The sequence below is a fragment of the Carcharodon carcharias genome, chromosome 9 (genome assembly GCF_017639515.1).
Source record: "Carcharodon carcharias isolate sCarCar2 chromosome 9, sCarCar2.pri, whole genome shotgun sequence".
Classification (NCBI taxonomy): Eukaryota; Metazoa; Chordata; class Chondrichthyes; order Lamniformes; family Lamnidae; genus Carcharodon; species Carcharodon carcharias.
In genome coordinates, this window is record NC_054475.1 from 119,908,373 (window position 1) to 119,936,292 (window position 27,920).

General features: G+C 42.1%; 1 protein-coding gene across 8 annotated transcripts in view; it reads left to right on the top strand.

Moving 5' to 3' along the window:
- Positions 1–27,920, top strand: part of lrch2 (leucine-rich repeats and calponin homology (CH) domain containing 2) — a 134,235-nt gene that overhangs the window by 77,557 nt on the left and 28,758 nt on the right. For 3 of the 8 annotated variants that reach the window (XM_041194719.1, XM_041194723.1, XM_041194722.1), the window contains 5 exons: positions 237–302; positions 8,725–8,815; positions 12,930–13,070; positions 17,145–17,192; positions 20,004–20,099. In XM_041194719.1, the coding sequence (XP_041050653.1) occupies positions 237–302; positions 8,725–8,815; positions 12,930–13,070; positions 17,145–17,192; positions 20,004–20,099 (442 nt within the window). Of the gene's footprint in view, positions 1–236; positions 303–8,721; positions 8,816–12,929; positions 13,071–17,144; positions 17,193–20,003; positions 20,100–21,539; positions 21,783–27,920 lie in introns of those variants that run through there. The other 5 variants (XM_041194720.1, XM_041194725.1, XM_041194721.1 and 2 more) reach the window with 3 other exon arrangements.

Genomic DNA, 27,920 nt, shown 5'->3' on the forward strand with positions numbered 1-27,920 from the left:
ATCAATATCCTACAGCTTTTTAACTTTATTGCTTTTTGAAGGATCTTATCATTTATATAAAAACTGTATCTGGTATGACATTGTTCATGTGAGTCAAAGCTTGGAAACTCTTGGGTAGCTTCTTTTAAAATCAGGAAGAATGGGGCATTGAGCTTTAAATTTTGCTACAGTATTTTTGAAGTTGTGAATTTAAAATGACTAAGTCATTGCTTTTCACGTTTTTATTTTTTTTCCAGACTTTTCACTCACTCATCTTCAATAAGTGGAAGGGACAGGAAGAAAAAAACATTGGAGTCCGATAGGTATTTGTGAATGTTGCTCTCACTCACATGCGTGCTCTTCTCTTTCATGCCCCACATTGATTTTCTCTAAGACATGTGACACAACAAATTTCAGTTTAGGAACGATGACAATCCCTCTGAATGTGTGCACACTGCCCTCATGTTGTCGTTTGCATGTAGAACATAGTGTAGGTTGTACTGCACACTTGTTTCACCCTTTTCCAAATTTCATTAGATTTCAGTTCTTATTTGCTCTTAATTTCAGGAGATTTAATTACACTTCTCAGCTTCTTCAACAGTTACAGTGCTGCATTTGCAAATGGCAAACATCAATTTTCTTGCAATTACATTTGCAAATTTAGCACAATAATTTAGTCCCTGTTGATTTTTCTGTGCAGTTACACATAACTAATAACAAAGATTTTGCTTTATTTTGTGGTTATTAAATTAAGGTTGGGAGCAAAGTTACTAATTCTTTCTTGATACTGTCAGAATCTCCAGGCCCATGAAGCATATGCCTTGTACAGGATAAATCTGTTTTTTGCTTGAATATACTTTAATCTTGACTCCAGTTTGCACCAGCTTTGTTTATTTTTAGTCCTTAGTTATCCTTGTTGGTCGAGATTTCCAGTTTAGTGCTCAGACTGCCTGAATTCACGTGGTCCTTGTGGCCAGCAGCAGAAACGTTTCATCTGCAGGGCTGCAGTTTAACTCAGGTTTCATACATAAAAAGGGAGCATTCTAATTACTGCAATTCTTACTCATACATATTTATATTCACTTAAAACAAATGTACCAGAACACTCAGTGGGTGGTATAGTATGCTATTAGAATGTAAGCCGTAGGAGCAGAAGTAGGCCATTCAGCCCATCGAGGCTGCTCTGCCATTCAATGAGATCACGGCTGATATATCCCTCAACTCCACTCTCCTGCCTTTTCCCCATAACCCTTGATTCCCTTACTGATGAAAAATCTATCTCAGCCTTGAATTACTTTAATGACCCAGTCTCTAAATCCCTGTGTGGTAAAGAATTCAACAGATTCACTACCTTATGAGAGAAGGAATTCCGCCTCAGCTCTTGTCTTAAATGGGCGACCCCTTACTCTGAGACTATGCCCTTTGGCCTTACTCTCCCACAAGGGGAAGCAACCTCTCAGCATCTACCCTGTCAAGCCTTCTAAGAATCTTATATGTTTCGATAAGGGTCGTCTCTCAATCTTCTAAACTCCAATGAAAATAGGCCCAACCTGCTCAACCTCTCCTCATAAGAAAATCCCTCCATACCCAGGATCAACCCAGTGAGCCCCCTCTGGACTGTCTGTAACGCCAGTATATCATTCCTTAAGATAAGGGGATCAAAACTGTTCATAGTATTCTAGGTATGGTCTAACTTGTATAGTTTTAGCAGGACTTGCTCATTTTTATACTCCATTCTCTTTGAAATAAAGGTCAATGTTCTATTTGCCTTCACTATTACTTGCTGAACTTGTATGGTAGCTTTTTGGGATTCATGCATGAGGGCCCCCAGGTCCCTCTGTGTTGCAGCTTTCTTCAGTCTTTCCCCATTGAAACAATATTCAGCTCCTCTATTCATCCTGCCAAAGTGTATAACCTCACATTTTCCCACATTATATTCCAACTGCCAAGTTTTTGTCCACTCAACCTGTCCATGTCCCTCTGTGGACCTTTGTATCATCTCACTGCTTGCCTTCCCACCTATTCCTGTGTCATCCACAAACTTGGCAATAGTACATTCACTTTCCTCATCCAAGTCATTGTTATATACATTGTAAAGAATGTGTCCCAGCACAGACCCTGTGGCACTCCACAAGGTACTGGTTGCCATCCTGAAAATGCCCCCCTTATCCCAACTCTCTCTTCTATTAGCTAGCCAGTCCTCTGTCCATGCTAATATACTACCCCTAACACCATGGGTTCTTATCATAAGTAGCCTTATGCGCGGCACCTTACCAAATGCCTTTTGGAAATCCAAATATATTACATCTACTGGTTCCCCTTTATTTATCCTGCTTGTTACCTCCTTAAAGAGCTCTAATAAATTTGGCGGGCATGATTTCCCCTTCATGAAGCCATGCTGCCTCTGCTTGATTATATTATGCATTTCTAAATACTGTGCTATGACATCATTTTATAATGACTCTTAACATTTTCTCAGTGATGGATGTTAAGCTAACTGGCTAATAGTTACCTGTCTCTTTTTATCTCCCTCCCTTTGGCATAGCTTTATCTGGGCTTACTGTGCTCGGGTTATAGCTTAGAGAGCAGTTTGATTGGAGTTCCTGCTCATAGTTGTTTCCATTGATTTTTGCTTACCCCTGTGTAGCAAGGAGAAGGAAAATGATAAGAAATCGGAGCAGGTCTGGCCCATTGGGCCTGCTCCAACATCAGTAAGATCATGGCCAATCCATGGCCTACACCCATTAGCCTTGACTCGCTTGAAGATCAAAAATCTAACTCGGCCTTGAATATCATTCAGTGACGCGACTTCCACTGCTCTGTGGAAGAGAATTCTAATGAGAGGCCCCTTATTTTTAAACTCTGCCCCCTAGTTCCAGATTCCCCCACAAGTGGAAACATCATCTGTGCATCAAGCCCCCTCAGAATTTTGTTTCAATAAGATTGTTTCTCATTCTTCTAAACTCTAATGAGTATTGGCCGATCCATGGCCTACACCCATTAGCCTTGACTCGCCTGTATAGGCCTCTTCAACCTATTCTCATAAGTCAACCCCTTCATCCCAGGAATCAACCTAGTGAACCTTCCCTGAACTGCATCCAACGCAAGTAAATACCTCTAAGTAAAGAGATCAAAACTGTGTACAGAATTCTAGGGGTGGTCTCATCAATGCCACATGGAGGTGTTGCAAGACATCCCTGCTTTTATACTCCATCTCCCTTGCATTAAAGGCCTGCATTCCATTTGTCTTTCTAATTAATTGCTGTACTTACATGCTAACGTTTTTGAGATTTTTTTAAAAATTAATTTATAGGATGTGGGCATTGCTGGCTAGGCCAGCATTTATTGCCTATCTCTAATTGCCCTAGAGGAGGTGGTGGTAAGCTGCCTTCTTGAACTGCTGCAGTTCTTGAGGTGTAGGTACACCCACAGTGCTGTTAGGGAGGGAGTTCAGGATTTTGGCCTGGCAACAGTGAAGGAACGGTGATGTATTTCCAATTCAGGATGGTGAATGGCTTAGAGGGGAACTTCCAAGTCGTGGTGTTCCCATGTATCTGCTGCCCTTCTCCTTTTAGAAGATAGTGATTGTGGGTTTTGAAGGTGCTGCTTTAGGAGCTTTGATGATTTTCTGCAGTGCATCTTGTAGATAGTACACACTGCTGCAACTGTTCGTGGGTGGTAGAGGGAGTGAATATTTGTGGAAGGGGTGCCAGTCAAGTGGGCTGCTTTGTCCTGGATGGTGTCAAGCTTCTTGGGTGTTATTGGAGTTGCACTCATGCAGGGCAGTGGAGAGTATTCCATCACACTCCTGACTTGTGCCTTGTAGATGCTGGACAGGTATTGGGAAGTGAGTTACTCATTGTAGGATTCCTAGCATCTTATCTGCTCTTGTAGCCATAGTATTTATATGTCTAGTCCAGTTCAGTTTCTGGTCAATGGTAACTGCCCCCCCCCCCCCCCCCCAGGATGTTGATAGTGGGGGATTCAGTGATGGTAATGCCATTGAACATCAAGGGGTGATGGTTAGATTCTCTCTCGTTAAAAATGGCCATTACCCAGCACTTGTGTGGCGCGAATGTTACGTGCCACTTGTCAGCACAAACCTGGATATTGTCCTGGTCTTGCTGCATTTGGATATGGACTGCTTCAGTATCTGAGGAGTTACAAATGGTGCTGAACATTGTGCAATCAGGCTCATCCCAATTTCTGACCTTGTGATGGAAGGAAGGTCATTGATAATGCAGCTAAAGATGGTTGGGCTGAGGAACTTCAGCAGTGATGCCCTGGAGCAGACCTCCAACGCCACAATCATCTTTCTTTGTGCTAGGTATGACTCCAAACAGCAGAGAGTTTTCCCCCTGATTCCTTTGACTCCAGTTTTACTAGGGCTCCTTGATGCCACACTCAGTCAAATGTGGCCTCTGGAGTTCAGCTCCTCTGAACCACATTTGAAACAAGGCTGTAATGAGGTCAGGAGCTGAGTGGCCCTAGCAGAACCCTAACTGGGCATCAGTGAGCAAGTTATTGCTAAGCAAGTGGTGCTTGATAACACTGATCTCTTCCATTACTTTACTGATGATCAAGAGTTGACTGATGGGGCAGTAATTGGCTGTGTTGGATTTTTCCTCCTGCTTATGTACAGGACATAACTATATGTTTTCCACATAGCCGGGTAGATGTAAGTGTTGTAGCTGTACTGGAGCAGCGTGACTAGGGGTGTGGCATGTTCTGGAGCACGTCTTCAGTACTATTGCTGGAATGATGCCAGCGCCCGTTGTCTTTTCACTATCCAGTGCCTTCAGTTTCTTAATATGATGTAGAGTGAATTGAATTGATGGTGACCATATGGGTTTTTATGTTTCATGGTTTCATGTCCATCATTTGACTTTTAATTCCAGATTTTTTTTATTGAATTCAAATTCCACCATCTGCTGTGGTGGGATTCAAACCCAGGACCCCAGAGCATTACGTTGGGTCTCTGGCTTACTAGTCCAGCAGCAATACCCCTATGCCATCGTCTCCTTCCATGAGTTGACTTTGTATGGCACATTGGATGGTTTATTTTATAAAGGTGGTTTGGGATGGTTGTTTCGCATTGGATTTTCATGGACACATTATTATACTAACCATTGTGTTGACGATTGCAGACTGGGGAATTGGGGTTGCGCTCATGACTACCACAGCTGGATGAGCCGATCGTAGACAGCTTGCCTCAAAAAGGGATGTGCTGATTGCCTCTTCCATTCCTCCCCATGCTTTCCCTTCTTTAGGAGTGTGAAATAAGGGGTAGCTGTACTGCAGGTAGACCACTGCAAAGTACCACAGTTTTAATAATGATTGTTCTTGTGAAGTTGGGCAATTTTATCTATGCATCTAATAGCGCTAGAAAAACCTGGGAATCTTCAATGTTGATCTTAAATGTCTGAAGTAGGAAAATATTCAAATTCCTAAAGGGAAAAAAACACTGACTTTTGTCAGCATAATTACTTGTCAAAAATTTAAAATGCAGTGAAAAATGCAGTTTTGAGATCCTGGGAAGTGGTCAGTTGCCACATTCAAGAGGCAATTGGATGCACTCTTGAAGAAAAATGTTAACTGTGCAACAAAAAAACAGTGAAATGAGATTAGAGAAAGTCTAATGTGGAGCTAGTACAGGCATCTGAGCTGAATGTTTCCTCCTCTGCTGATGCTCATTCCAAAAAACGACTACTTGCAGATGGACCAATTCTGTCTGACCTTGCCAGCCTAAGTGATGGGATGGATTTGTACTAGACTACACTTTTGAGTGGGTAGGAACCTTGAGCTCAATCCTTGGGTCTTGGTTTCTTTGCATCTTGATCAATCCGTTGTGAACTTAAGGAAAAAGGCAATTATTACCTTGGTATCATCACCTTAGTGAGCATGATTTTATTCAGTAGTCAAGGCATTGACATTTATTGGCTTTAGTGTATATATGTTTTGTCTATTTTATGTTGCGATATTGGCATATAAGTCAACCTTTGGAGCCTTAAAAAATTCCTCCTAAAATGGGGATTGACTTATAAGCCAAGTATAAAAGTGAACCGCCAATGGCTGAGGCTGGTCGTCATTTTGAAACATGAAAAAATGCATAATGCTGATAATTTGTATTAAATTAATGTGACACAGTTTATTAAATAAATTAACTGTGCACGAACACTTTTAATCACAGTTAAAGGGTGGAATTTTCCGTGCCTAATGGCAGAGCGCTTGATAGGTGGCATGCGTGGACAATATGGCACGATCTGTTTCAGGTGTGATCAGGCAGGAAGGCAGGTCATGATTGTCCGTGTTTCCTGCCAACTGTCATTGGGGACTCATTGTAATACATCAGCATATCATTAAAAGGCCATCCTGCCGGGCTCTTGGACCTCACCGGATCGTCCGTCCATGCAGGCGGGAAAGCACGTTGACGTGTTTCACAACAGCACACAGGCAATCTGCACTTGGCGGCCTTCACTTTGCGGGAACTGAGGTGAGTGAACAGCATCGTTTTCCACAGCTTGCCAGGTTCACCTGTTGCTTTGCAAGCTTAAGGGGCGGTGGGGGACCTGGGTGAAGTGCCGCCCTGCTTCAGAGGCGACTTTTTGAGGGGGCGACTGGTTCCAAGAGCAACTGCCTCTCTACCACAGAGGTGACTGTTGTCAGGGAAAGGAAGGGGGAGGGTGAGTGCCGGGGGCAACTGCTGCCCAGCCACGGAGGCAACTGTTGCTGTTGTTGGTGGAGGGCAGGAGGAGGTGGGGCAACTGCTGCCCTGGAGTTGGATCCCGAGCACAAGAAATTGAGGTGCGGGGCAGGGTAGGCAAGGGAAGTGGCCATGCAGTAGGGACAATTGTATAAACTGACCATTCCTCTGCAGCTGAGACAGTTCAGGCGCAGCCACAGTGATGCCATTTGGGTTGGGCTCCTAGCCTGCCCGCCCATGCAAGCAACATGGAGGCACCAAAGTGCCACCAAGCGCTCCAAACTTTACCCTCCGGTACAGACTGAGTCTGCGACTACTTTACTGGACCGTGGAGCAGTTGGACTGTACATATTGTACAATTTCATCGACAACGCAAGCCATGTAAAAACCTGGGAAACCCCTGCTGTAGATCAGACAGGGCGATGCCCTCACCAGATTGTGATCCCGGGGCTACTCTAAAGCTAGGTCCCACCAAGGTGTGTGTGTCTCTGCGCTGGTGGAGGGTGTGGATGAGCGCTGTGACAGGACTTCAGGGAGGGTGCCTTCACATTCCCCTTTGGAGGTTTCTTCAGGGCTTGATTAGAGTCCATGACCCAGGTCCTCCGTCGGCTGTTTGGCAGATGTGCCTGCGAAAGCAAGGGGAGATAATTAGTGCATAGCAGTGGCCTGTGAAAGAGGACACATCACTCACAGCATGGTTGTCTGATGGATGTGGTGCTGCTGGATTCACATTTGGTAGAGCACCACCGACCACACCGTCAGCACAGGACCAGTCCAGATCGTGATTGGCCAGCTGGTTGGCTCTGTTTTCAAAGTCCGTGAGGATCTTGATCTTGGGCTTTTGCCACTGGTCTGCAACCTCTCTGTGAGCCAGCTTGTCCTGGATGGATAGAGATGGAGAAAGTGTAAGCAGGTGCCTACCGAGCCAGATGATAAATGTGCCTGGCCTGTGCGGGTGGTGAATGGTCCCATGGACTGGCTGACGACAATGAAGGTATGTGAGAGAGTATGAATGGTGGCATCCTTTGAATTGGCAGTAAGTGAGGGCCCTGTGGATGTGTGCTGGCTTTGAGAGTGATGCAAAGAGTGACTTACCCTAGTGTAATGGAGGAGATCATTCATCCTCTTGCGGCACTGGGTGGCTGTCCTCTCCTGAAAGATGTTAATGCTGAGCACTGCTGCCAGCGCCCTTCAAGTTGGATCCTGCGGCCAGAGCGGGGTACAGGACATCTCAGCAGGCCTCTAAGGCATCAATCAAGCAGTCACTCGAGGGACCTGTCATTAAACCAGGGGGCTGCAGTCTTTTTTCCTTTGCTGGCCATTTCTCCCAGGCAGCAGTGGTGAGATGGTAGCGATGAGCAGTGTGCTGGCGGCTGTGTTTTAAACATGGCTGGAGTGATGCAACAGTGGGGTGATGGCTGGAGGGTGAGTGAGACCTCGCCTGCCATGGAAACTGTGTGTTTCCCAGGAGTGAATAAATAATGAGGCGGGTTTGGGATGATACGCCGTGAAAACCCGCCATTGCTGTTGGCGGGTGGGACACCATTTTTCCCACCTGCTACTGCACTTTGGGTGGAATTTTTCCAAATTTTCACTGTGTTTTAAAACCCGTTAAATTCATTGTCATCGGCATCTGATACGAAGAGTGGGCATGCCTTAAACTCACGTGCATCTTCACAAACAGTCCATATTGTCTGCTTGGTCCCTTACCACTAAATACAATACATAATTGTGGCATGAAAAATTAAGGCTGGCTACTAACCCGAATATAGCGCATTGTGGCTGGAAAGCAAGGGTGTGGTGGATTGAGAGGGCCGACTTACATACCGAGTACATGCAAAAACATAATTTTTGGAGCTGGAAAAATGGGGTCATCTTATACGCTAGGTCCACTTATGCGTAATGGTAATGCCTTCAAAAGGTTTTCTATATCAAATGTATTTCTTTGGAAAATAGAAGTTTATATTTGGAAACATTAAAGATACATGTATGTGCATATAAATACCTGTTGCGAAACTTAGTTTTGACTTTTCTTCCAGTAGGTCAGCAGATAAAGTAACATCACCAGGATCTCCTTACAGATGTCGGGTAATTTGTGGTTTTCAGCATTTATTTTTCCATGAATTTATTTTGGTAAATTTAATTCTGGTATCTTTTTCCATTTCTGTTGGGCCTGCTTCAATGTTGGTTGAGGTTGGTCCTGAGTTTTTTTCCTGAGTTGCCTGTGTACTTGTCTGGTTGAACAGCTGAGATGACTTGGTCAAAGACTTTTACTACCTGTTGAGACATTTTTGGCTCCTACTTGGTACCTTTCCTTCATATCCCTATGAACAATGGGCAGGTAGCAGGAGTTGGCACCTGCCTCAGGAGAAAGTGCCCACAAAAGGTAGGATTTTGTACCTGGCAGGGGGTGGGTGATAACTGGAAAGAGTTCAGTGGCAGCAACAGGGGATGCTGGGGTGGACTGTTTAAAAGGCATGCCCCATTGCTTTGGAACTTCACCCCAGTTACAGTAAAAACAATAAGGCCCTCAGCCCCCACCCCTCATGGCCCCTGAATCCCCCATGTCCAGTTATGCTCCTCCATCCAGAGCATGGACATCATTAGTCTGCTGAAACAGCTGCGCCCCAGGGAAAGCCTTGCTTGATTGACAGCTCTAGCTCTTTGATCACTTCTGTCAATTTTGCAGTGTTTATTTACACAAGATCGAGGTCTCAGGGCACTTGTAGTTTCTGCTATTTGATATTTTAAATGTCTGGACGATTGGCACTTTTATTAGGCTGTAATGGAAACAATTTTGATGAATAAATGGCTTTTTAAACACATCCTATTGTCATTGTATAAACCAGTGATCCCTATCGAGTGTATCATGGGTGAATGCGCATGAAGTACTATGGCTTGTCATGAAGGGTATGAGGGGTCATGTGGGGGTGAGGGGGAATAGCTTGGCATGGGGTGGCATTGGTAAGACATTTTTTACTTGGCTTTTAAAAGGTTCCCTCATTCAAACTATGGTTCACAAACCTCTGAGGTGGTGTTAACACAACTCTTTGAAAAGGTGGCCCACACCATGAAAATTATGGAGGACTAGGACATGTCTATCCCTGCAGTGGAGCCGGCCAGGGTGTGGGCTTGTGACCCAAACCAGCCCGCACCCTTAAATGACACTGCTGAACATCAGAAAGCCCTGGAATTGGATCCCGGTCACCATTTTCACCCCTTTGTGTAGCCTCCCCAACTCTTTGAAAATTCAGCCCAATTTATCTCTCTCTACTCAATAAAAAGTTGACAGCTACTAATTTATGGGTGATAGCTTACCTCTGTTCATCACCCACCTCCTTGGAGCTTTTAATTTTAAAAGATGCATACATAATATATTCTTGCCTGGTTATGGTGTAAAATTATGGGTCCATATCTTGTGGGCTGCAGAAGCTGGCTCCCTGGCCCTCTGACTCCCTACTGTCCCTGCCACCCTACCCTTCTCACACTCATTCACTAATACACTGAAAAGTTAATTAAATACCCCAAAGCTTTCATTGTGTCAGTGAATGAAGACTTACCAAATATGGCAGGTAGTGCCATAAAAAGAGGGTGTGGCTTGGCTTCCCCCGACGGTTCTGCACTATGAAGGAAGACTCCCAGAGCAAGTTTGTACTGCATTTCTGAAGAGGCCTGGTTCAGAAGTCGCAGTCAGAATTGCAGAGCTCCATCTTAGTGTAAAGAAAAGGGTGATGGCGATTGCTACACCTTGGCCCTATGACTCATGAATATCTCATTTTTCTATTTTGTAGGTTTACATGAAAAGGTTAAAAAAAGGGTAGTGGCGATTGCCACTATGACTCATCTGATTTCTCTATTTTGTAGGTTTACATGAAATGGTTCTTAGTTTCTTAACGAATTACTAAAACATTTTGAACTTTGCACTTCTATCTGGAAATATACCAAATAATGTCCTTTATCACTCAATTTATAGCAGACCATTTAGATTTTTCCATGATAACATTGCTTTGAATTGCAATAAGGATTTAAGTAGAAACTAGTTTCTCAGAGGACAATTGAAAAATAATAGTAAACATTTTAATTCATAAAATGGCTAGAGTTAAAAGATGTATTCAGGAAAGCATCTGAAAAGTATGGAACGTGGATTCACTATCCCAGAGTGTCAGGGGAGTTGAAATCTACCCATGCAACATGTAATTGCATAAAATATTGTGAATTCAAAATGTATAGAAAAACTTTTATTTTAAATGTCAGACTAACAAAATTGAAATATTATAAGTTCATTTCTGTACTTGGAAAGATTGAAAGCTTTATTGAAAATCTCACTCCTTACGTAATAGGATAGGGCTACATTAAAAACTTGGAATAACAAATTAATTAGGTAACTAAATGGAAAATACAGCATTAATACCCCTAAAAGGAAAAGGAGCAGTTTTGAAACTGATACAAACATCAAACTGGTGGTTAAATTGCTGGGTCTAAAACTTATGAATGCATAACTATTTCTATTGCTCGTTGGGATATGAGCTGCAGCTCTCTAGCAATCTTGAGTTATTTACTGGAAAAACCTAAAAAAAAACTTTCATAATTTTCCCCTGGTGTGGCACTCCTTAATTCTAAATGCCTTATTAGATCTATTTCCACTAAAAAAAAATTACGTATACTATTTCAAAAGTCTGTAGTATTATCCAAACAAAATATCAAGTTCAATTTCAGGCTTTTGCAGGAGGTTGAGGGCTTCAAGTTAAACATTTTATGGACGGCATTAAAAGACAATACAGTGGATACATTTGATCGTGTTACTGTGGAATATGCAGCTCGTTTCTTTAAAGCTTTATTTTGAATATTAGGAACTTAGTTACTATTCAATAAAATGAAGGATTGAAACACTTAACGCATTTTGGGTGATTTTGGGGACAACCATTGACCAGGTTATGCAACCACCAAGTAATAGAAGCTTATAATAAAATGCCAACTATTGTTTGTGACACCTTTAACATTGAAGATAACTATTGCAATGTTGCCTGAAGGAGCAAAACCACTCTGGTTTTCACTTAGAGTCTTGGAACCATTGAAAAGTTACAGCACAGATGGAGGCCATTCGGCCCATCTTATCCATGCCAACCCGAGGACTCCCAGGTGCCCTTTCTAATCCTACCTTCCTGCACCCGGCCCATAGCCCTGCAGTTTACAGCACTTTAGGTGCAGATCCAGGTATTTTTTAAAAGAGTTTAAAGTTTCTGCCTCTACCACCAACTTGGGCAGCGAATTCCAGACACCCACTACCCTCTGCGTAAAAATGTTCTTCCTCATGTCCCCCCTACACCTTCTGCCGCTTATCTTGAATCTATGTCCCCTGGTTCTAGAATTCTCCATCAAGTGAAACAATTTTATCCTGTCCACTCTAACTGTGCTGTTTGTACCAAATTTGATATATAATAGATGGACTTATAGAAGTTTTTTTTTCTTGTCAGTCGTCACTTACAATACATGTCCCTTTCACTCTTTCCCTGACTGAGTTGGTGATGCTCACTTAGAAAGTATATTGGAGCATTACTGCCTTCATGTCCTAGATCTTAGTGGTCCACTATTATTTTCCCAATTGACATTGTGTTAATCTGATGGAATGAGTCAGTTAGATATTTGATGGACACAGGTGAGAATTGGAGTTTGGCTTAAACTTATCTTTAACTAATCTTCACATGTAAGATGAGATAGTGATTAGAAGGCACCGCCTGTGAATGGAGGTCAATTTTCACATTCCCTGAGGTTTCTGCTTGTATCGGTCTTCTATGTAAGACAGTATTGACACTATAACGCATGCTTACTTGTAGAACTACAGAGTAATTTTTTTTAAAACGTGTCAATTTTCTGTTAGTTTTACCTTTTCAGCCTAATAGGGACAACTACAGTTGTACACAAAATGTACTCTTTGTTATCCTTTTTTCATTAAATGCCTTATTCCACACCACCTCTACAAATGTGGATGTAGAAGCTCCGTTATCTATTGTGTGTTATAAGCACAATTAAATAGCAAAATGTTCTTGTAATGAGTTTTGTGTATTGATTGTGTTCATTTTACAATTTTAGTCAAAATATTAACTGAATTCAGAGCAGAGCTTTTGTGGTAGTTGTAATATGTTTTGATAATGGTTATAATTTTTTATTTCTGTGTTTTACTGGTAGTTTGCATAATTTTATATATTTCTCCAACCGTTTGTCTAAAGCTTTTCTTTAATCATTACAGTCTACAGGCTTTTCTGGAGAGATTGAGAAAAAACAGGATCTAACTAATACAGAACATAAATACACTGAGACACAGCAGCATGTAAAATGGCGTCATGAAGAAAGGCGACATATTAAACAGATGAGAAAAGATCATATAAAGGTCTATGAAGATTTTTTTTGCTGGGTGTTTGATTAAAGAAAGGCTTACATTTATATAGCACTTTTCATGACCTCTGGAGTGCTTTACAGCGAATGAAGCACTTTTTGAAATGTAGTCACTGTTGTAATGTAGGAGAAGCACAGCTAATTTGCACTCTGTAAACGCGCTAAAACAGCAACGTGACAATGACAAGATAATCTGTTTTTGTTACGTTGATTCGGGGGTAAATATTGGGCAGGACATCAGGGCTGTTTTACCATTTGACCTCTTTTATACCTTTCCAGCAAATAAAACAGTTGGCCAATGAAGGCCTAAACCTAAATTTCCTGTCTAGTCACCTCAACTGTTTTTATCCAAAGTGTATCGCAAACTGGTTAAAAGTGTAGTCAATATAACAATGAAAATAAAGGATAGTACAATCATAGTGTTTAAGCTAGTTCTTATTAATTAGCAAGAAGACTTGAAGTTGGGCTTCTCTAGGTTTCTTACATTGTGCAACATACAACCTCCATCCACTTACACTATAACAGTTAAACTAGTACCGCTGATCATTGCTGTGTTCAGTGTCACAAGCTCCATTCCTCTCCCTGCTGAACCAGATGGTTCTCCACCCATATCTGACTCTGAGGTGACCTCCTAACCACATGTCCACATCATCAATCAGGCCACCTATTTCCACCGCTGTAATATCACCACTCCTGCCTCAGCTTGTTTGCTGCCAAAACCCTCATAATACCTTTGCTGCCTCTGGACTAAACTATTCTAATTCATCCCTGGGCAGGCTCCCATCTTCCACTTTTTGTAAACTTAAGCTCATCCAAAACTTCAGCCTGCATCTCAATACTCACCAAGCCCCATTTACCCATTACCCCATACTTGCTGATCTGTGTTTGTTTCTTGTTTTCAAATGCTGCCAATGCCTCACTCCTCCCTAGCCCTAAGACTTGTAGAGCTGGAGGAGGCAATGAGATCTCTGCACTCCTCCAATTCTTGCGTCTTGCACATCTCAGATTTGAAACACTCCAAGATTAGTATTTGTGCCTTTGGCTGCCTGAGCCCTAAGCTTTGGAATTCCTCCCTAAATCTCTCCACCCCTCCTCTTCTCTTTCCTCGTAAAGATGCTCTGGAAAACCTACCTCTTACCAAGCTTTTGGCTACCAGCCTTATGTGGCTCAGTTTGTTTGTTTGGTCATTATTTGGTAAAGCAACTTGGGACGTTGTACCATTTTAAAGGTGCTACGTAAATTCAAGTTGATCAACCAAGACTTGAAGCTCACCAGGATAGGGAAAGTTGTGGTAATGAAGTAAAATAAGGACTAAATGTTCAGTGGCGCAGCAGAGATCTGTTGCTTTGAGGCCTGGCACTGGAGTTGCATCAGATGGTAAGATTACCCTCTAGTTAAATCACAGATGCAAGTTGCATTGAATGAGGTTGTTGACTGAGTTGTTGCAGTTATCCAGGTCTCTTATATTTGGCTACAAACATGAAAGAAATTTTGTGGCATCAGGAAGATGGAAAATATATGAGGGTCATACTAATTGACAGCAGGACATAGGCTAGCAGAATGGGCAGACAAGTGGCAGATCGAATTTAATAAAGAAAAATGTGAGGTGATGCATTTTAGCAGAAGTGATCGGGAGAGGCAGTATAGATTTAAAGGCACAGTTCTGAAGAGTGTGTAGGGACAGAGAGTCCTGGGGCTGCTTATACACCAATTTTTGAAAGTTGCAGCACATATTGGGAGAGTGGTTAGCAAAACATGAGGGGCCTTGAACTTAATAAATAGGGACATTGAGTACAAAAGCAGGAGAGCTATGCTGAACCTTTATAATGCTCTGATTAGGCCACAGCTAGAGTACTGCATCCAGTTCTGCTCACAGCAATTTAGGAAAGTTATGAAGAGGGTGTAGAGGAGATTTGCCAGAATGGTTCCAGGGATGAAGGGATTTAGCTACAACATTAGATTGGAGAAGCTGGGCTTGCTCTCATTGGCACAAAGGAGGTTGAGGGGAGATTTGGTAAAGGCGTAAAAGAAAAGTTTTGATAAGGCAAAGAAAAGCTGTTCCCTTTAGTCGATTGTACAGAGACTAAGTGGCACAGCTTTCAGGTTTTGGGCAAGAGATACAACGTTTCAATGCAGCGAGTGATAATGATTGGAACTTGCTGCCTATGAGGATGATGGAATTGGAGACAATCAATTCCAAAAGAAATTGGATAGGCACTTGAAGGAAATAAACTTGCAGGTGTATGTTATGGAGCAGGGCAGTGGGACTGACTGGATTACTCTACAATAATTTTAATGACCTATATCTTGGTGTAAAGGGCACAATTTTCAATGTTTGTGGGTGGTACAAAACTTGGAAGTATTGTGAACTGTGAGGAGGTTAGTGTAAAACTTCAAAAGGACATTGACAAGTTGGTGGAATGGATGGACAGGTGGCAGATGAAGTTCAAAGCAGAGAAATGTGAAGTGATTCATTTTGGTAGAAAGAACATGGAGAGACAGTATAAAATAGGGGTACAACTCTAAACAGGGTGCAGGAGCAGAGGGATCTGTGTGTATATGTGCATAAGTCATTGAAGGTTGCAGGACAGGTTGAGAGCGCACTTATTAAAGCATATGTATGCTGGGCTTCATTATTAGGGTCATAGAGTACAAGAGCAAGGAGGTTATGTTGAACTGTATAAGTCACTAGCTTGGCTTCAGTTAACTCTAAGTCCAGTTCTGGACGCCATGCTTTAGGAAGGATGTGAAGGCAATGGAGAGAGTGCAGAAAAGATTCATGAGAATTGTTCCTGGGATGAGGAATTTCAATCATGAAGTTAGGACTGTTTTCCTTAGAGGAAAAAAGGCTGAGGGGAGATTTGATAGAGGTATTCAAAACCATGAATGGTCTGGACAGAGTCAATAGGGAGAAACTGTTCCTACTCATGAAAGGATCGAGAACCAAAGGGCAAAGATTTGAAGTAATTAGTAAAAGAAGCAATAGTGAAATGAGGAAAAAACTTTTTCATGCAATGTGTGGTTAGGCTTTGCCTGAGAATGTTGTGAAGGCAGGTTCAATTGAAGCATTCAAAAGGGAATTATTGTTACCTGAAAAGAGTGTGTGCAGGGTTACATGTAGAAGGCAGGAGAATGGAACTATGTGAGTTGTTCGTTGGGGGAGCTGGTGAAGACATGATGGGCAAATGGGCTCCTTCTGCACTGTAACAATTTTGTGATTCTCTGGAAGGTGACTTAGATTCAATGTCCAGTAATTATTCTGACTAAGTGTTTTTTTGCTATTGTAAAGTCCTGGTTGAGAATTGATTGTGATTATCAAGGATAACATTCCCTTTCATTATTGCGTGACCACATATATGTTCCAAACTTAGACTTAGGCTTATTAGACTATCTCGGCTTTAGGGATATTGAAGCTCCATTGGTGCTTGTGCATAGAAGTACTTTGCTACCAATCAAACGGAGAATTCTGTGATGATGGAGTGTTCCTCATAATGCCCTGAAAATGTTTGCTGCTTAAATCGTGTTCTACATTAGCTTTCTTAGACGAGCAAAAATGATTCAGGGTCCGTAATTCTGCCCAATCTTTGTGCTTGATTGTGATTGATACTGACAAGAGCATCTTAAGTCTCTGGTCAGTCCAGCAAATTTACCACCTCCATTGCCACTGTTACTGGAGTTGTACAGAATTGTTACAGCACAGAAGGAGGCCATTTAGCCCATCATGCCCATTGTCCAGAATGAGCCTTTTTAAGAGCTTCATTGCCAGAGGAGACTTTCATTCTCTTCTAAAATGGCTACGAACAAAGTTGTTTTGTTTCGATCAAAAAAATGGGTGGGCAACAACAGCAATGTATCCCTTTGTTACTGTCAATCTCTTGGGCTGCCCTTTTCTTAAAACTCCTGCAATGACTGTGCTTACAGTACCTTATATTCTAGACACTTAGAAAGTAATGTTCTAGATTTCCAGCATCCACAGTATTTTGCTTTCAACTTAGCAAGTAATGCCTGTATTTAACAAAAAAATTATATTTAATAAAATGTGACTCTCTAAACTTTCCTGTGTTGACAGTTAAAATCTTCAAAGAAGAATAAAGAAGAATTTGAATATGAAAATGAGGTATGTATTTAACTTCATGTTCAAAATATTATTAACCTTAGAACTTTATCTATATAGCTATAATGGTTTAAAAGTGTTATGTTTGTTTATGTTGTAAAATTAATTGATTCCAATTGACATTTTCAATTTAACCTGAAACAGTTGAACTTAAAGGTTGCTATTCCTGTTGCTTTTATGAGCTGACATGAATTGCATCAACCTTCATTAGCTTTGTGCTCTCTTAACTGTTAACACTTTTTTCTATTTACATCTTACCCTTATTGTGTTTAGGGTGATTAACAGCCCAGTCACCAGATTATTTTAATTCAAAACAGCAAAAGAGCTTCTTAGTCATTAACAATGCCAAGCAGAATAGTACTTAACCCCTCATCCTCAACTAGTTTGATAATACAATGCAAGTGAATAAACTTGCAAACCTTCACAGGAACTATATTGTGTAAATATTAGAGAGAATTTCTAACATTCACTTGGATCATTGAGATGCTTAGCATTTGCAGATGCAGTTCCAATTTCAGTTATGCCCTTGGAGCAGTTTATTGCCACTGGATTTAATTTGGCAACATCTTAAGGAACCTGTTTCAACTGCACTGTTTGAACAATGCCCCTATGTTTTCTAATTTTAAATTAGAACATGCATGCTCTACCCTGTTTTCATAATCTTTACCCTAGATACTGTGTGTAGGGTGCAGTAGAAGTTATCAAGTGGATATTGTACATCTGTTTTGCCTCCAAAAGATCACACTGTTGCGATTCTGAATTCTGGTACTTTATGCAGAGCAATATTGAGATTGTGTCCTTGATTATATTTCGCTTCAAGTGACCCTGAATGTCAGCATGTAGAATAATTGTGAAAACGAAGTTGCCATTTGTTTTTTAAAAATAAAACCTTACAATAACTGAACCACTTGTTTAGTGCAGTATTTGAGTCACATTGAGGAATGGTACGAAGCTCTGCCTCAACTCCCTTTCAAACTGAGTGATTTTCTCAGCATCCTGAGTGTAGTGTTTTTTTTTTAGATGTAGACTAGGGGTTTACAGAAAAATTGGTGCTTTCATTAGTATATTTGCCTCTTCAGTTGGCCAATAAAATACCTATGAACTCAATTGTGAGGAAATTTATCACAAAATTTCTTTTCAATAAAATATGGGGAAGGTGATGGCAAGAGAGCACAAAAGTTGAGGCAGTATATGCTCTTCCAGATTAAAATCATCATGATTAGAAAGACTTACAGGTTAAAAAATGGGTGTTCAACCAGGAAAAAGGCATTGTTTAATGGGTTTAATGCTGGGGAGATTTGACAGGTTTTAATTGTTGACCAGAACTCTGCATATACTCAGCAGGTAGTTTAGTGCATTTCAGCACAGACATAGACTTGGGGCAGCCATCTCTTTAGTTTTGCAAGATATCTTACTCATCATGAGCCAAACTGAAAGGGATCCTATTGAAATATAAATGGAATTTGCAGTGTGTTTTGCTGCATAGCATCACACACCTATACATACACTTTTGATAACTTGATGCTATGTTTAGTATGCTATTAAGCAAATTAGTCATAGAGGTCTACAGCACACAAAAAGGCCCTTTGGCTCATCAAGTCTGTGCTGGCCAAACAATTGCCTAACTATTCTAATCCCGTTTTCCAACACTAGGCCCATAGCCTTGTATGCCATGGCATCACACGTGCACATCCAAATACTTCTGAAATGTTATGAGGGTTTCTGCCTCTACCTCCCTTTCAGGCAGTGAGTTCCAGATTCCCACCACCCTCTGGGTGAAAAAATTCTTCTTCACATCCTCTCTAAACCTCCAGCCCCTTACCTTAAATTTATGCCCACTGGTTATTGATCCCTCCACCAAGGGGAAAAGTTCCTTCCTATCTACCCTATTTATGCCCCTCATAATTTTTTACACCTCAATCATGTCCCCCCTCAATCTCCTCTGCTCCAGGGAAAATAACCCCAGTCAATCCAATCTCTCCTCATAACTAAAATTCTCCAGCCCAGGTAACATCCTGGTAAATCTCCTCTGTACTCTCTCTAGTGCAATCACATCCTTCCTATAATGAAGATTCCAGAACTGCATGCAATTCTCTAGCTGTGGCCTAACCAGTGTTTTATACAGTTCCAGCAAAACCTCCCTGCTCTTATATTCTACGCCTCAGCTAATAAAGGCAGGAATCCCATATACCTTCTTAACCACCTTTTATCTGCCTGTCCTGCTACCTTAAGTGACCGGTGGACATGCACACCAAGGTCCCTCTGATCCTCGCAACTATTTAATTGGTTAAAGACTTGGTCACCCCACATAAAGTGAACTAATGAAAACCTGTATACAGTTAATGAATTTGATTGCAGAATGTACTGTGTACTTTGGCGTTGAAAATCTTAATTTGTTCAAGAATTAACATTAGAATTTTTGAATAAAATTTTAGGGCTGGCTGCATGATATTGCTACTGTAAATAATGAGAAGAAAAGCGATCATACCTCCTTTCACTTGAGTTTCGCGTGTTACTTTTCCTCAAAACAAAATGGAGGCATCATCTCTTCTCCTCTGAGAAATATGTCTCCTCTGCCCTTTCGCATTCTCCCTTTCCTCCCCGGTACTCAGTCAATACCTAGCAGCTCCTTATATAAAGAAAGGTGTGAAATGGCAGATCTTAAGAGAGAGAAAATGTTAAAACAAAGCTATTTTTTGTCTGGTACCTCCCTTGAAGTTTTTCCATTTCACTTCAAATAGATGGAGGAATAAGTTTCCTGAAATTATCTGTAATCTTTCCTCCATTTAATTTATTCTGTTTTCACTCCTACAGCCAGATAATGAAACTACAGTCATGCCTTCACCATCTTCTGTTCAGACCATCCTTTCATTACCTCAGGCCCTGATCATATCCAGTGTGTCATTTGAGGTATTGTTACTGCATTTATTTGTTATCATTACTGACTTAATTCTTTCACGCTCTTTCACTAAGATTACAAAGATCACACCTTAGAGTGAATTCATCAATACTGCACTTCATCAGGTTCAGTGGATTATCTTTCTACGTCCCTTCAGTTTTTGGTTCTTTTTGTCATTTGCTTTGAAACAGCTTATACATAATATGAAGTTCATATTTGTTTTACACTCATTTTCATGTCAGCTGTAAACAGGAAATTAGGAGAAAACAAAATAATACCAAATCTAAATCCCTTTCCCAAGTTGTGTTCCTGTCTCCCCTGCGCCATTCCTGGGCTCAGATAAAGAGAAAATGACTTACTGTGCTCTGGAACAATGCTGCTGTGTAACTAACAACTAGGTGAATGAAAGTAGCTCGGGATCATTTCCTCAATTTGTTAGGTTGTTTCTTTCCCCTGGGAAGTACAGTACCTCTACTTAGTGGAGAACTACAGGGCCAAAACAAGAAAGTTAGAGTCTACCATTCCGGGTGATGCATCAAACCTGCTATAACAATTCAGCTGCCACTGTTGGGCTTGAAATCAAATTTAAATGTAATACCCTTAAACTCCCCTGATAGCTCAGCAGGTTCTTCCATTGAGTAGCTGAATCATACAGACCAAGATGATTAAAGCCGCCTTTATTTACTCGTGCATTGTGGGTGTCCCTAGTAAGGTCAGCATTTATTGCGCCTTCCTGATTGCCTTTGAGAAGGTTGTGGTGAGCTATCTTAAACCACTGCAGTCCATGTGGTGCACATATACCCACAGTGCTGTTAGAGAGGGAGTTTCAGGATTTTGAACTATTGAAAGTGCAGGAAGGCGGGATGGGTATATGACTTGGAGGGGAACTTGAGGTGATGGTATGAACCCCCCCCCCCATCTGCTTACTCCCCTTGATCTTCTAGGTGGTAAAGGTTGCAAGTTTTTTGCTGTCAAAGGAGCTGTGATGAGTTGATGCGGTATGTTTCGTAAATGTGCACACTGCAGCCGTGGTGTGCTGGTGGTCGATAGGATGCCAATAAAGTGGGCTGCTTTGTCCTGGATAGTATTGAGCTTGTTCAGTGTTGTTGGAACTGCAATCACCCAGGAAAGTGGCGAATATTCCATCATACTCCTGACTTGTGCTTTGTAAGTGGCGTACGAGCCTTGAGAAGTCGAGGTGAGATATTCATCCCAGAATTTCCAGCCTGTGTCCTGCTTTTTTAACCACAGCATTTGTGCATGGTCCTGTTAAGTTTCTAGTCACTGGTGACTCCCAGGATGTCGGTGGTAAAGGATTGAGTGATCGTAATGTCATTGAACATGAAGGGATGATAATTAGATTTCCTTTTGTTTAAGATGGCCATTCCCTGGTATTTGTGTGGTATACATGTTACTTGCTACCTATCAATCCAAGTCTGAATGTTGTCCAGGTGTTCCTATATGTGGCACAGACTGATTCATTATCTGAGGAGTTACAAATGGAAATGGACACTGCAATCATCGGTGAATATCCCCACTTCTAACCTTATGATGGAGGGAAATTCTTTGAAGCACGTGAAGTTGGTTGGGCCCCAACACTACCCTGAGGAGCTTCCGTAACGATGTCCTGGAGATAAGATGATTGGCCTCCAACAACAACAACCATGTTTCATTTTGCTAGGTATGATTCCAGCCAGAAGACATTTCCCCTGAGTCCAATTGACTTCAATTTTGCTCAGGTTCTTGATGTCACATTTGGTAAAATACAGCTTTGATGTCAAGGGCAGTCACTTGCATTTCACCTCTGGAATCCAGCTCTTTTGTGCATGTTGGAACAAGATTATAGTGATGTCTGGAGCTGAGAGGTCCTGGCGGAACTCAACTGAGCATCGGTGAACAGGATAGAGGTAGGTAATTGCCACTTGACAACACTATCAATAACTCCTTTTATCACTTTGATGATTGAGAGCAGATTGATAGGGTGCTCATTGGCTGGATCTGATTTATCATTCTTTGTGTGGACGGGACTTATCCTGACAGTCTTCCATACCATCAGGTAGATGCCAAAGTTGTGGCTATACTGGCACAGCTTGGCTAGTAGCACAGCTAGTTCCGGAGTAATATTTTTCGGCACTACAGCTGGTATGTTGTTGGGGCCTGTTATGACCGAGCAGTTGGTAAAGCTGAGTTATTTAAAAATCCCAGAGGGAAACTTTAAACAATGGTCATAACCTTTAAATTTTTTTGTGTTATGTTTGAGATGCAACTCTAAATTCAGGAATCAGACCACTAGTTCTCAAGGTTTTACATTAAACTAAATGAAAAATTTTATTAATTTATACAGGTTAAAATATATATAGACATGGCTACAAATTACTATGATCGTAACTTTTAACAAATTCCCAAACTAATCTCCATTAAGGCAACAGCAGCCCATAGACTTAACCAGACACCAGCAAAGCATTTTCACCGTACAAATTCAAAATGAGGTTCCTTTCACTTTGGTTCCTTGCAGACACCGTGGTAGGCCTACAGGCTTTGATCTTAATTGCCTCTGCTCTGCGCGCACACAACTGTTGAAGTTATACCTAGTACCGCTCATTGAATGTAAATTTTCATTATATCACTAGCCTCTTTGAACTCCACCTTTTAACAATAAAACCCCTTTCGTAGTACCAACTTTATTAGCAATATAAACATAATGCTTAGTATCTGCTAGCTAGGTAGTAGTTTTCATCCCACTTCTTGAATGCTCGATTCAAAAAAATGCAAATGCACGCTAGTTCTTACATATCAAAACTAGTACACATCAAAGCACCCAGAGTAGCTGGCTTTAATTCAATTAAGACACGCACAGACTAAACCTCAATTTTAAAAGAATAAACATTTTACAATAATATATACATTAATAGCTTCATGACAGGGCCCCATAGCCTTTGTTTTATCCAGTAAGCTGAGCTGTTTATTATATCACATGGAATGAATTGATTTGGCTGAATGCTAGCATATCTGATGTTGGTAATCTCAGGATAAGGCAGTGGCAGTGACTCGGCACCTCTGATTGAAGATGGTTGCAAACATTTCAGCCATGTCTTTTGTACAGATGTGCTGGGCAGTGCCATCATTTTTTTTTAATATTCATTCACGAGTTGTGGGCTTCGCTGGCTGGACTGGCATTTATTGCCCATCCCTAGTTACCCTTAAGAAGGTGGTGGTGAGCTGCCTTCTTGAACCACTACAATCCATGTGGTGTAGGTACACCCACAGTGCTGTTAGGAAGGGAATTCCAGAATTTTGACCCAGCGACTCTGAAGGAGCAGTGATATATTTCCAAGTCGGAATAGTGAGTGACTTGGAGGGGAACTTCCAGGTGGTGGTGTTCCCATCTATCTGCTGCCCTTGTCCTTCTGGTTGGTAGTGGTCATGTGTGTGGAAGGTGCTGTCGAAGGAGACTTGGCGAATTCCTGCAGTGCATCTTGTAGATGGCACATGCTGCTGCTATGTATTGGTGATTGAGGGAGTGAATGTTTGTGGGTGTGGCACCAATCAAGAGGGCTGCTGTGTCTTGGACAGTGTCAAGCTTCTTGAGTGTTGTGTGAGCTGCACTCATCCAGGCAACTGCGGAATATTCCATCACGCTCTTGATCTGTGCCTTGTAGATGGTGGACAGGCTTTGGGTTGTCAGGAACTGAGTTACTCGTCGCATGATTTCTAGCCTTTGACTTGCTCTTGTAGCCACAGTATTTATATGGCTAGTCCAGTTAAGTTTCTGGTCAATTGTAACCCCCCAGGATGTTGATAGTGGAGGATTTAGTGATGGTAATGCCATTGAACATCAAGGGGTGATAGTTGGATTCTCTCTTGTGAAGATGGTCATTGCCTGACACTTGTGTCATGTGAATGCTACTTGCCACTTGTCAGCCCAAGGCTGGATATTGTCCAGGTCTTGCTGCATTTGGATTCCCATTGACTCCTCGATGCCGCACTCAGATGCTGCCTTGATGTCAAGGGCAGTCACTCTCACCTCACCTCAGGAGTTGAGCTCTTTTGTCCATGTTTGGACCAAGGCTATAACAAGGTCAGAAGCTGAGTTGCCCTGGCAGAACCCAAACTGGGTGTCAGTGAGCAGCTTATCGCTAAGCAAGCGCCACTTCATAGCACTGTTGATGACCCCTTCCATACTTTACAAACGTAAACTGATGGGGTGGTAATTGGTCGGGTTGGTTTTGTCCTGCTTTTCTGTGTACAGGACATAACTGGGCAATTTTCCACATAGCCGAGTAGATGCCATTGTTGTAGCTATACGGGAACAGCTTAGCTATGGGTGCAGCAAGTCTTCAGTACTATTGCTGGAATATCATCAGGGCCCATAGCCTTTGCAGTATCCAGTGCCTTAGCCATTTCTTGATATCATGTGGAGTGAGTCGAATTGTTGGAAGACTGGCATCTGTGATGCTGGGGACCTCCGGAGGAGGAGGCCGAGATAGATCATCCACTCGGCACTTCTGGTTGAACATTATAGCAGCTCTATCTTTTGTACTGATGATCTGGGCTCCCCCATGATTGAGGTTAGGGATATTTATGGAGCTGCCTCCTCCAGTGAGTTGTTTAATTGTCCGCCACCATTCACGATTGGATGTGGCAGGACTGCTGAGCTTAGATCTGACCCATTGGTTGTGGGATCGCTTGGCCCTGTCTGTCACTTGCTGCTTATGCTGTTTGGCACACATGTAGCCCTGTGTTATAGATTCATCAGGTTGACACCTCATTTTTAGGTATGCCTGGTGCTGCTCCTGGCGTGTCCTCCTGCACTCTTCATTGAATCAGGGTGATCCCCTGGCTTGATGGTAATGGTGGAGTGGGAGATATGCTGTGCCATGAGGATATAGATTGTGTTCGAGTACAATTCTGCTGCTGCTGATGGCCCACAGTGCCTCATGGATGCCCAACCTTGAGTTGCTAGATCTGTTCAAAATCTATCCCATTTAGCACGGTGGTAGAGCCACACAACACGATGGAGGGTATCCTCAATGTGAAGGCGTGTCTTCGTCTTCACAATGACTGTGCGGTGGTCCCTCCTACCAGTACTGTCATTGGCATATACATCTGCGGCAGGCAGGTTCATGAGGATGAGGTCAAGTATGTTTTGCCCTCTTGTTGGTTCTACCACCACCTGCTGCAGACCCTGTCAGGCAGCTATGTTATTTAGGGCTCGGTCAGTAGTGGTGCTACTGAGCCACTCTTAGTGATGGAAAGTGAAGTTCCCCACCCAGAGTAGATTCAGTGCTTCCCGCAAGTGGTGTTCACCATAGAGGGGAACTGATTCATCAGCTGAGGAAAGGCAGTACATGGTAATGAGCAGGAGGTTTCCTTGCCCATGTTTGACCTGATGCCATGAGACTTCACGGGGTCCGGAGTCGATGCTGAGGACTCCCAGGGCAGCTCCCTCCCAACTGTATACCAATGTGCCACCAATTCTGCTGGGCCTGTCCTGCCGGTGGGACAGGACATATCCATGGATGGTGGTGTCTGGGACATTGTCAAGTGTGATTCAGTGAGGATGACTATGTCAGGCTGTTGCTTGACTAGACTGTAGGACAGCTCTCTCAGTTTTGGCACTAGCCCCCAAATGTTGGTAAGGAGGACTTTGCAGGCTTGACAAGGCTGAGATTGCCATTGTCATTTCCAGTGCTTAGGTCAATACTGGGTGGCCCATCCAGTTTCATTCCTCTTTTGAGACTTTGTAGCGGTTTGTTATAACTGGGTGGCTTGCTAGGACATTTCAGAGGGCATTTAAGAGTCAACCACTTTGCTGTGGGTCTGGAGTCACGTGTTGGCCAAACCAGGTAAGGACGACAGATTTTGTTCCATAAAGGACATTTATAACAATCGACAATGGTTCCATGGTCATCATTAGACTTTTAATTCCAGATTTTTATTGAATTCAAATTCCACCATCTGCTGTGCATTACCCTGGGTCTCTGGATTATTAGTCTAGTGACAATACCATTATGCTGTTGCCTCCCCTATGGGGTTTTTGTTGAACATGGTGTATTGGCACACAATACATTGGAACAAGCCCTCAATATGGAGAGGGACTTAATCTCTAAAAGGAATGTACCATGCAGTGGTCAATCCTACTGTTGTTCTCATGAGTAAATGCAGCTTTGAGAGAGAGATTGGTGAGCTTGAGTAGCTTTTACTCCTCACTGGCGATCTCGTCACCTGCCGCAGGCTCAGTCTGGCAACTTTGTCCTTCAGAACGCAACCAGCCCTGTAAAAAGTGGCGCCACCAAGGTGCACTGTGTTTGACATTGAAGTTCCCACTCAAAGGGCATTCTGTGCCCTTGCTACTCTCAGTGCTTCTTCTAAGTGGTGCTCAACATAGAGGAGTGCTATTTCATCAGCTGAAGGAGGGAAGTGGGTGGTAATCAGGTTTCCTTGTGCATGTTTGACCTGATGCCATGGGGTTTGGATTTAATGTTGAGGACTCCTGGGGCCACTCCTTCCTTTCTGTATACTATTGCTGCCACCTCTGGTGAATCTGTCCCACCAGTGCAATAGGTCATACCTGGGTATGATGAGAAGTCAGGGACATTGGCTGTAAGGTATAGTTCTGTGAATATGATGTGTCAGGCTGTTGCTTGACTAGTCTGTGGAACAGGTATCCCAGTTTAGATTATATTAGCTATTGTAGTAGGATTTGAACTCGTATCCCTGGAGCATTAGTCCAGTCTTCTGGATAACTAGTTAAGTAACATTAACACTATGCTACCTTTCCTGACTAGGGTAGCGATGGGGAAATTAGAATAGGCCCTCCTCTCTGTATGTGGGAGGGGAACATAAGGTGTTCTGGCTCTAGATTTTCTATTTCGTCACCCTTGCTCAAAGTGTGTGTGAACATTGGATGAGGATTGGTATAATGATCATTACTGTTGAATAGCCTGATGACATTTACTGGTGCACATGAATAAATGCCAATATGAATGGGGTAATGTACATCTGAAAAATAAATAAATGCTAATAGAAATCACAATAATACTTTTGAGTCACTGGAGTTTGATTTTCTGGAAGTTTTAGAATTGAAGTGATGTGAGGAACCTGTTATTGGAAAATTTGAAGGACGTTGAATTTTGGAAATTCTTTCTCCTGAGTTTTTTTTTAATTTGCAAGATTAATTAGGGGCCATGAATATGCTATTCTTCAAGAAACCACGGGTCAACAGAGATGTCCAGTGAGAACACCTGCAGAGGGAAGAGAAACTTTGTATATCTAAGTTAACAAAGAGCTGCTGTTGCCAGGCTAAAGACTCTTGCTGATTTGGTTAAAAACACCTGGCCTAAGAGAAGTGTGCTTCGAACATCTGTCTTTAAAATTCAGGCAGTGTGTGTGTGGGTGGCAGGAGTTGCCTTAGAAGCAGGCTGCAAGAAAAAGACTCTTTCCCTCTCTCTGTCCCACCTTTGAGTTGAATCTTCCTCAGAAATGTCTCTTGAGAATAACTCATTTTTGAGAGTTCGCAAAGTTGTGATAAGTAAGTTGTCAAGGACAGTTTCACCAAAAAAAACCCATCTGTAAGAACTTCCAGATCTAATGTGACCAGAATTCTGTTGGATCAACAGCGTTGAGATTTCTTTGAATTTTACCCTTTTAAAAAAAATGTTCCTATCCTCTAGCTTCTGCAGGGGACTGTTTGTTTTGTCCTGTTTTGTGTTTGTTTGTGTCTGCGGGGAGGAGGTATTTGAATATCATTTTTTTTTAAAAAGGCAAAATTGTTATGCTTCTGTACTACATCTTGTATGTTAACCAGTTTATTAACTTGTTTTTAAAAAATC